General features: G+C 31.8%; 1 protein-coding gene across 4 annotated transcripts; it reads left to right on the top strand.

The window, feature by feature from the left end:
• The first annotated feature begins 558 nt into the window (after positions 1-558).
• On the top strand, positions 559-9,101 carry LOC112750839 (probable cyclic nucleotide-gated ion channel 20, chloroplastic). Of its 4 annotated transcripts, none has more exons than XM_025799718.3 (13): positions 598-806; positions 1,485-1,987; positions 2,736-2,927; positions 3,123-3,221; positions 3,528-3,665; positions 3,914-4,156; positions 4,552-4,809; positions 5,158-5,303; positions 6,000-6,077; positions 6,468-6,597; positions 7,053-7,296; positions 7,422-7,584; positions 8,876-9,101. In XM_025799718.3, the coding sequence occupies exons 2-13, from the start codon at positions 1,499-1,501 to the stop codon at positions 8,994-8,996; spliced, it is 2,301 nt and encodes a 766-aa protein (XP_025655503.1). In that variant the 5' UTR covers positions 598-806; positions 1,485-1,498; the 3' UTR covers positions 8,997-9,101. The 4 variants fall into 4 exon arrangements, 2 of the variants coding, with proteins under 2 accessions (XP_072072965.1, XP_025655503.1); XR_011872305.1 differs by having other exon boundaries at positions 602-806; positions 6,468-6,852; XR_011872304.1 differs by having other exon boundaries at positions 602-806; positions 6,468-6,964.
• The last annotated feature ends 1,567 nt before the right edge of the window (positions 9,102-10,668 follow it).

Here is a 10,668-nt window from a genome sequence, read left to right as displayed (position 1 = left end):
GTTTGATTTGTATTTTTATTTTCAATTTTCTTTGTTTTTAGAATTTTGTAGGAAAAAAAAATAGTAAAAACAATAAAATTTTATTTTCATTTTTATTTCTTATTTTTTTTATAATTTAAAAAAAAAAATACTAAAAATAAAAACAGAAAATAAAAATACAAAACAAACGCAAATTTAATTTTTGATATCTTAATATGCAAATAGTCAAAGTGGATTATTATAAATAGAAGTATACTACAAGTCTATAACATAACATATATAAGAAATTTTCTTTGTTAGGACTTATTTGGCAGTAAGGAAAATGATACTAAGACAATAGCGGTGGCCGTGTCAACTCTCACAGTAATGAAATTCAGTAAGAATTTCCTGTGATTGAAGCATGTTATTGACATATTGACTAATTTTCACATATTGTAACATTTGAAGTCAAAGCCCTACATTATTTCTACGTAGTTTAGGACAAACAGAACTCAACTTCTTTTAATTCCAAACCAAACTAGAGGTTGTCACTTGTCAGCATAACATAACAACGTGTGCAAAGGTGTAAACTTGTGGAATGGGGCAAACAGGAAATTGCATGGGAAACACACCCACAACACATAACACACATAGATCACAAAACAATGACTCAGCTCCAATCTTTCTCTCTCTATGTTTCCCTTTCACACTGCCGCTTCTTCAAAGTCCTTACTTTTTACCCAGTCAGCACATTCATTCACAATTCTCCTCTATATATTTATCTTGAAGAGGAAATGGTTGATTGGTATCAGGGTTAGAATAGATAGTGGAGTTCTTTTGACAAACAGGTGTTTACTCTCTCTTATTCCACTTGTTTGTTTGTCTGTTTTCTTAATTTGGTGTGCTTTCTTTTATTGATTTGCTGGTTATCTTTTTCTTGCTTTTAGTCAATCTTAGTAAATTATGCTTGGACACTTTTTCATTACGGCAATTACCATTTTCAAGGAGTAATGAAAATTAACATGTGTTTAACGGTTTAAGTTCCTTGTTATGGTTTATTCTTGGTTGGAGAGAAATTAAATATAGTGCTATTACCACCTCCTTTAATGTTTCTCATTGGCTGCATTGCATTGAGATGAATCAATAAAATATGTTGATCTCAGCAATATATAATTCATTTTAAGATATTGCAGACTGTATATTTCAAAAGAATTAGAAGAAAATACCTTAACCAATGAATAATGAACAGTTGACTAAGATCAGCTGATGCTCTTTTTCTTTTCCTTTTTCTTTTGTTTAAATAAACCGCTGTGTTGTGTTTTTAGTATAATGGACCTGAAAATTCCAATCAATCTAATAATTATCAGGAGTATAACTGTATAAGGATAGGCTTTCTCACATATGATCTCTGGATTCCTGTCTTGCCACCTTGGACATCTTGTTTCCTGTTATTTATTCATTGTTTTGTGCAAGGCTATTAAATTAACTTTGACTTGGGAATAATTATTATTTTGTTAATACTGCAGAGTGGTCAAGAGACATGGCTAGTTCCGGAAAAGATGAGGAACCAATGCTGTCAGACACTCATCTAAAGCAATCAAATGAACCTGTTAATTCTAAATTCCGAAATCCTGCACCTAGGACACGTAGCATATCAATTTCTATTCCCATGTTCTCGATGGAACCACGCGAAAGAGTAAGTGATATTAGGGGACACACAGGTCCCCTACGGAGTCAGAGAAAAATCCCACTTGATCAGATGAGTGGTCCATTGTATGTTTCCAATAAATCTGGAGCTCTCTTTCGGGCAGGGAAGCAACCAGCAGAAACTAAGACAGAAAACTTTCCTTCGTTCCGTGGTGGCATGGCTGAAAGTGATTTGCAAAACAACTATAATGGTAAAAATGAACATTTAGCAAGGTCTGGTCAACTGGGAATGTGCAATGATCCATATTGCACGACTTGCCCGACTTACTTCAAGGCTACTCAACAAAGGAATTCAAAAGCTTCGGCTATATTCAGTCCGAAGGTACTTTCTTCCTAAATAGACTATCCTTTCTTTCATGTTAAGAGATTTAGATGTTAATGATGGAACACTATTAGCTCGATCCTATAGCCAAACCCACCAAATGGAGCAAGGCTTAGTTGTGGTTATATATTTTGAGGTTGCATTAGATTACACTATGCACTCAGGTTCTTATGTTATTGATATGTTGCTAATTTTATTCCAGATGTGTGCTGTAATGTCTGGTTCTAAGCAAACTTATGATTTGATATGCTTATTTTTCCTTTCCCATGGTTTTATATATATAACAAATAATTATTACACTTCTAGTTGTATCTATGTTTGGTTATTATGGTTATTTTCATCAAGTATTTTGTCAGTGTTAAGTAATCTAACAAGCATTATGAAACATGGAGTTGTCCTGTGATGGATAATAGAGATAAAGATAGCAAGGTCTAATAATAGAGCAGCATAGCAGACAACATAATTATAAGAAAACGATCCTTATCTGAGTACAACTAGATTCCATGAAAATTTATATGGCTTAGTAATTCTACTAAGCTTTATTGTGCTATTATAGGCAATATTCTTTAAATTTTAAAATATTCTACTCTACCTTTTTGTGGAAATTTAACCTGTGAATTGTTTCGACGATATTAGCACCTGTTTAACTACAAAAAAGAAAAAGAAAAAAAAAAGCCTTTTCTCACTAGGTGAGACAATAATAACTCCTATTACTGAACTAATTTTGTTGAACTTTGGATGTTTTCAGTTTCACAATTCCCTTTACGGGGATGCCAAGTGTTGGGCAAGAAGACTTTCTGCTTTCTTGATTCCTTATGTACCTCGGGTTATGAATCCTCATACAAAACTTGTTCAACAATGGAATCAGTTTTTTGCAATTTGTTGCTTGTTGGCAATTTTTGTGGATCCATTATTTTTCTTTTTGCTCTCTGTGCAGAAGGTATGATTTCCCCACCTGTTGTTTAGATTCAAAGAATTTAATGTTTTGTGGTTCACTTAAACAAGCTCTTATCACTTGCAATACAAATGAACACCTTTATGTGCTAGGATAGTTCCAAAGCAAGGCATTACTTTGTTTTATAGAATCTCTCAAATTCACAGAACTCTTAATTTTTATTCTGCTTGTTTCATGTAGGAACATAAATGTATTGTTATGAACACACCAATGACAACTTTGCTTGTTTTTCTTAGAAGCATGAACGATTTTGTATACCTCATAAACATTATTCTTCAGGTAACTTTCAGAAATTTCAGCTGATTGTTTATTCCTTGTGCATTATTTTTCATACATTAACGATGGTCACTTTGAGACATATATTTGAGCTCCTAAGTGTTTATTTGTGTGTGCACTAGAAAGTAATCTCATTGTATAAATACAAAATTTTAATAAATTTTACTGTTAATGCTAGGCTTCAACAATGATAATATTTTTGGTGAATCAATGAATTTTTTATTTGTTCGGTTGGCAGGCTAGGTTGGTACTCTTCTGTGATGCAGCAAAGCATAACTAACTTTTCAATTTTTTTTTTTCTTTTCCCAGTTTAGGTTGGCTTATGTGGCTCCTGAGTCTAGGGTGGTTGGTGCTGGGGAGTTAGTTGACCATCCTAAGAAAATTGCTCTTCATTACCTTCAAACATATTTTTTTCTTGACTTACTAGTTGTAATTCCACTTCCTCAGGTAAACATCGTCCATCCCTCTTTCTTATTTCAGTTTTGGTGTCTCATACTCCAAATGATCAATATTCGATGTATATATATCAAGTAAATTGTTATATTTGATTGTTCAAGACTTTAAACTGCTATGTCAAGTAAATTTAGATGAATAATTGGTTCTGTGTATTTCTTTCTAAGCTGATTGTAGTTCTATTTCATATTATATATGCATTTTGACTTCCTTGTTATGATATAACTCTGTAATATTTACAGATAATCATATTGTTTGTAATACCACAAAACTTGGGATCATCAGGAGCAAACTATGCAAAGAATCTTTTGCGAGCTGTTATCCTTGTTCAGTATATTCCCAGATTGTGTAGGTTTCTACCAATGCTGATTTCTCCAACCGGATTCGTATTTGAGTCAGCATGGGCAAATTTCTTTATAAATCTTCTTACCTTTATGCTCTCTGGTCATGTTGTTGGGTCATGGTGGTACCTCTTTGCTTTGCAGGTATGTGTAGGCCTTTCGCCAAAGAACTCTTGTAGTTTCTTTTTCGATGACTACAGTTTTGGTTTCAGATTATTTTTTATTTATTACTTTTATGTACACCTTACAAATTCATTTTTTAATAAACAATAAAACAAAAGGAACACAAACAATACATCATTTTTTTCTCTTTTTCCCCCCAAAGCAATGCATATATTAAGGATTCATGATAAAATCATATCATGCTTATGACAACAGAAGAAAAGAAGTAATGCTTAGATTGCAGACTTTTGATTTGGTATCCTTGATATTATGCATTATTGTTTGCATGGATTCAAGTTATGTCCAAGCAGTGTCAAATAATCGAACAATATATACATATATGTATTTTACTTTCTTTTCCCTTGTTTCTTTTCCAGAGGGTTAATCAATGTTTACGAGATGCATGCAAGAAATCTGATATTCTTGAATGCAACAGATTCATTGACTGTGGTCATGAACATGCTGAAAAATATCGAAATAAAATGAATTGGAAGTATTGGATGAATGACACTAATTCATCAGCTTGTTTTACTGAAGATGGTTTTCCTTACGGGATTTATCTTAAAGGTGTCAACCTTACTGCAGAACATAATGTGATCACTAGATATGTATATTCATCGTTTTGGGGATTCCAGGTAGATCTTTCATTTCTTTTCTCAATATTAATTGTGTCTAATGAGTGAAGCAAGCTAAGGTGCATAATTCACAACTAAAATAGAGGAAAAACAAGTTACGATATCATGAGCGATCAACAAGCAAGATATAAATTTCAGAAATTCTAAATTTGAAGCTGATGACATTCGAAGTGTGTAATACTTTGTTACAAACATCTGGAGCAAATGAAATATTTTAGAACCTGAAATTCCCAAAGATTGTTCAGTGTTCTGTAGGAACAATATTGTGCTTAGGATAGTACATGCATGCAATTCAATATTTATTTCTTAATGAAACTCAACGAATGCTACATCTGTTTCATTTTGCAGCAAATTAGTACTCTGGCTGGCAATTTGACCCCAAGCTACTTTGTTTGGGAAGTCCTTTTCACCATGGCCATCATAGGATTGGGACTCTTGCTTTTTGCTCTTCTCATTGGAAACATACAAAACTTTCTTCAGGCTCTCGGACGCAGGTAGATTGTCTTGCTTGTATTCAATGCCTCAAAAGTCAACATGTTGAGTGACTAAGAAGTACTACTGTTTGAGAGCAGTGTTCTTTAATTTCCATTCTCACTAAATTAATTAGTGATTTAAGATTCCCTTAAGCATTAGTTAAGAAAATTATGTGATGTTCCAGCTTGAAGAATGAAGGATATATCAGTGTGCCAGAGGGGAATAGGATTGCACTTCTCGTTGCTGTATATTAATTAGAAAGAACCCGGAAGGTTTTATACCTTTAGAATTATGGCTATCTATGTTTTCAGATTTAACTATCAATTATGCTAGCTTAGCGGTACATTAGCAAAATAACTAAATAAAAACGTAACTTAGCAGAACTCAGCATGGTCGGTTATTTGAATGAATGCTAAAATCTTGTTTTAGTGAATAGTAATTGAACTGTATCTGTAAGTCTTATTTTTTGACACCTGAAATGTTTATAATTATGGTGGATCAATGTGAATAAATGCAAAACTCTTGTCCTAGCTTAAATTTCCCTAGAATGATTCTTACTGAGTCTTATAATCTATATCCTGGTATGTTGTTTGACAGCTTTCCTATCTTATATATGACATACCAAAAATATATCCGGTCTTGCTTTTTTAGTTTTAGTTTTGATAGTTGTCTTTGTAAGCATATATGTAAACTCATTTCCTTCCTTTCTTCTAAAGGAGGCTAGAAATGTCACTTAGGCGACGTGATGTGGAGCAGTGGATGAGTCATCGACGCTTAGCAGAAGACTTGAAAAGGTAACTATTTTTCTTCATTTAGTATTTGTAGCTAAATTGATTAAATTTTCCCACTAGTTCATTGTCCATTCTTCACAGAACATCATTTATTGGAAATTTATGTATTAACTTTGTAAACAATTTCTTGGTGACATATACAAAATGTTTACATGATATGATTTTTTGCAAGGAACCAAATTATTCCATTGCTCATGGACAAATTAAAACATATGAGAAGCAAATCATGGTCCTGTATTGTAGGTTGTTGAAAAAAACAAAAAGAGCAAGAAGAGAAGATATGTCTATCATATCTGTTTCGTTCATATAGGCATTATAATCACGGATTTTGTGGATGATATAACACAAGTTTTAAGGAATTCAATCCACTTACATGACTGGCCTATGTTGTAGGAGAGTGCGACAAGCTGAACGTTACAACTGGGCTGCAACAAGAGGAGTGAATGAAGAAGTGCTTCTGGAAAATTTGCCTGAAGACCTTCAGCGGGACATTAGACGTCATCTCTTTAAATTTGTTAAGAAAGTGAGTAGGCCTTTTTACCAATGTGCCACATTTTCCGAAACTTACTACCAAAATGCTATTCTTTTGAAACTAATTACCAGATTCCACTTTTTCTATATTACTATAATCAATCATAATTAAAAATGAAATAACAAAACAGTTCTCACCTTAGCAAATGGGTGGACATTTGGGTAATTAGTTTTAAAAGTATGACATTTTGATAATAAGTTCCGAAAAAATGGTACATTTGGAAAAAAAAGCCAAGTGAGTACATAGGTACACCCTACAATTCAACCCATGCAGCGTAAAGTTAGACAGTACAACTAAAAATGTTACTAAAGGCTATTTTGAAGTCAAAGCTCATGAAGTTGAATCTATTGCATCAAAGGTCTTTGGATTAACGAACTAAGTTTGGAGGCAATGATGATTTGATTCTAATGTTTATGTCTTATCATCTTGTGGTGTATACAATGCAGGTTAGAATTTTTGCCTTGATGGACGAGCCTATCTTGGATGCCATCTGCGAAAGACTAAGACAAAAAACGTACATCAAAGGAAGCATAGTTTTGTACAATGGTGGTTTGGTAGAGAAGATAGTTTTTATCGTGCGTGGGAAATTGGGGAGCATAGGCGAAGATGGAAATGTATCTTTATCTGAAGGCGATGCTTGCGGCGAAGAACTTTTGACTTGGTGTCTTGAGCATACTTCAGCAAACAGAGGTAACATTTTGCATTTCCTTGCAATACTTGATGCACAAGGAAAGTACCTAATTCATGTTTTCATAGCATGCTGTACTTAAAAAAAAAGTGATCATTTATCAATACCAACTTTGTTTCTTTTGCAGATGGCAAAAAAGTAAAAATCCCAAGACACAGGTTAGTTAGCAATAGAACAGTTACTTGCTTAACAAATGTGGAGGCTTTTTCTCTCAGTGCGGCAGACCTTGAAGAAGTTACAAGCCTTTATGCACGATTCCTGAGGAGTCCGCGTGTTCATGGAGCCATTAGGTTAGGTTATCCTTTATTCTTATGCCTGTATCTTATTTTTTTTTTTTAAAGTAAAGTGACAAATAAATTCTCAATAATTTACAATAAAGACTGACTAATAAAATTTTTTAAGATAATAGATGTGGTTATCTTTAAATTAGTTCCTATGATTAAAATAGAAGGTCTTAATTTGAACTAACTTGTTCATGTTTATTATCCTGGATAATTTTATTGGTATTTTTTTCTTTAAAAACTAATATGTCCGAAATATAAATTTTCAGAATTTATTTGTCAAGGAAAATTCTTCCATGGTCCAAAAGAACATTATGAATTATCTCAATTGTTAAAAAAAATTGAGAGTAAAGTGTGATTTTTAATCCTTCATTACTCTCTTTCTCATGTTTTTTTTGTCCCACTTATAGATCACACTTTACTCTTTCAATTTTACCAAAAATTGAGAAGATCCATTTCCTTAAATGCGTGCTCTAAGTTCATCCATGAGCGGTCTTCGTTTAAAATGTTAAAAATTATATTAAAATTAGAGAATGACTGATAGTGCATCCTATATGATTCTCGCATGCCATTCTATCTAGTTTTGTTCTGCACCGAGTGATTAGTGAATCAGTGTTGGTCTTTTCAACAGTAGAAACTAGAAAGCATGTCTCAGATAATGGGTGCATCATTTCATTTTTTTTTTTAAATCGAGGGAGTAAAGTTAATCTTTAATCTTTTATTATTTTTTCTTTTATATTTTTTTAGAGAAAATGACAAATAGGTCCTTGACTTTTTGATTGGCAGACATTTAAGTTTTTGAGGATTTAAAAATACGTTTAAGTCTCTGACCTTTTCAAAACCTAGACATAGATCCCTCATATTAACTTGAGTTTGTTAGACTCAACGATATGGATGCACACGTAAGGGAATTTTTAAAATTGAATAAATTAGACTCAAGAATGAAGAATCGATATGTCCATAGACTTAAATGTATTTTTAAATCTTCAGGAACTTAAATGTCCGCAGATAAAAAATTCAGGGATCGATTTGTCCTTTTTTTTTTTTTTAAATATAAAATGAGAGATTACACTTTATCATGTGAAGTGAAATATACAATAAAAATTTAAGTACAGTTAACTTTATGTATACAGTTAATAATTAAGAACTATTAAATGATAATTTAATCAAATCAGTCAAATCATTTAATATTTTTCAACTATCACCTGAGTTTTCACCGAAAGATACACATGTGATGTCTGTCTTTGCTTCTTTAAATTCTTAACTGACGGCATACTTTTGATTCGTCCACTAATTTTAGGTATGAATCACCGTATTGGAGATGCTTTGCAGCAACGCGCATTCAGGTTGCATGGAGGTACAGGAAGAAACGTCTTAGTAGAGCTGACACTTCACAATCACATGAAACATTATATACATAACTTTTAACAAAAATGCTTCATTATTCTTAAAAATAAGTAACTAAACTAATCATTATGTATTTGTATATATTTATATATATTAATTCATATATTTTTTCAGCTAAATAGTTAATTAGTCACCGGATTCTTAGACATGTTATAATAGAATAATCAAATTTAGAATAAACGAATAATTGAACTTGTTTACAGTAATATAACAATAAAAGTTTATAAGATATCAAACTTGTTTACAGTGATATAATAAAATGTTATATTAAATATCTATTTTTATACGGGGTAACAGATTAGTCAAGTTATTTTTTTTTACAAAAATACTAGGTATTCACATTTTAAGTCTTTTTATAACCAAGTTTAATCAAGTCGTTTAAAAAAAAAAATCAGCGCTACTTTCTCTTTTTAACGATTGTCGCTGCATCTTCTTCTTACATTTCTTCCTTCTTTCTTTTTTGACTGGAGTAACGTATCGTTTTTGTCTCCAACGTTTGGGGTAAATCTTATTTGTATCCCTAACGTTTAAATCGTCTTATTTGTATCCCTAACGTTTGTAAAAGTGATTCAATGTTATTCTGCCGTCAATTACACATCATGAGCGCTTTAGTTTGAGTTTTAAAAATCTCTTCTTGAAGTTAGAATACAAATGTCTGAGATAGAATCGATGATCTACTCCGAAAAATAGCTCATCAAATGTTGAAACTAATTCCTACAATATTTACATATTTCACTTTTCTACAGACATAATTGAATCTAAACACAAATAGTGGGTATAATATTGAGACCTAATTGAGAATGAATACATCCAAGTGAGAATAATTAAAAAATATAATCTGATTTGTTAGTATAATTGATAGTAGAATAACATTGAATCACTTTTATAAATGTTAAGGATACAAATAGGACGATTTAAACGTTAGAGACACAAATAGGACTTACCCCAAACGTTGGGGACAAAATCGATACTTTACTCTTTTCAACTGCTATCGCCGTCGTCATCGTTGCTGTCACCACAACTATTGTTGTTAATTTCCTTCTATTTTATTCTTCTTCTTGATGTTGTTGTTAATTTTTTTCTCATCATTCTCTTTTATTATCATTATCATCGTTTCCATCATCTTCATCTTCTTCTTCATTTATAAATGTTCAGAAACTAGAGTACAAAAATTTTGATGCACAACACATAAATTTTGATATATAACACAAAAAGTTTATAAGGACCATATACCCAAAACATTGACACCCAATCAATAAAATACACATAACACATAAATTTGCATGACTAGCACAAAATCTTATTGTATAGTATAGAATTTATGTGCAGGATAAAATTTGTTGGAGGACTACATCCTTAAAACATTCATTCACCCAACTAACAAAAGATATTGGCACTAAAAATGTGTTATGTGTAAAAATATTTGTACTACATCGATAAGTTTGTGTTATATGTAAAATTTTGTGTGTTCTATTTCGAAAATGTGTGTGCTATATCAATAAATTTTTGTGTTCTTCAACAAAAATTTGTGTGCTGCAAAAAGTACAAAAAAAAAGAGTACTGATATATGCATGCATTTTTCGTTAGACTTTACACTAACTTAGTTGGACTTAGTTACAAAAAAATTTGTACATATGGCATCACTCTTTTTTTTATGTGGTGATAATATTTTTTAAAAAATATTAT

This window comes from Arachis hypogaea, chromosome 15 (genome assembly GCF_003086295.3).
Source record: "Arachis hypogaea cultivar Tifrunner chromosome 15, arahy.Tifrunner.gnm2.J5K5, whole genome shotgun sequence".
Classification (NCBI taxonomy): Eukaryota; Viridiplantae; Streptophyta; class Magnoliopsida; order Fabales; family Fabaceae; genus Arachis; species Arachis hypogaea.
Note: the sequence above shows the minus strand (reverse complement) of the source record. Positions and strands in the feature narration are given on the sequence as shown.

What these genes read in the sequence shown, in the direction of transcription:
- LOC112750839 (XM_025799718.3), top strand. Translation starts at nt 1,499, where the DNA reads ATGGCTAGTTCCGGAAAAGATGAGGAACCAATGCTGTCAGACACTCAT. An exon ending in TTGTAATTCCACTTCCTCAG is followed by an intron (nt 3,666 to 3,913) that starts GTAAACATCGTC and finishes TAATATTTACAG; the next exon opens with ATAATCATATTGTTTGTAAT. An exon ending in CTTCAGGCTCTCGGACGCAG is followed by an intron (nt 5,304 to 5,999) that starts GTAGATTGTCTT and finishes TTTCTTCTAAAG; the next exon opens with GAGGCTAGAAATGTCACTTA.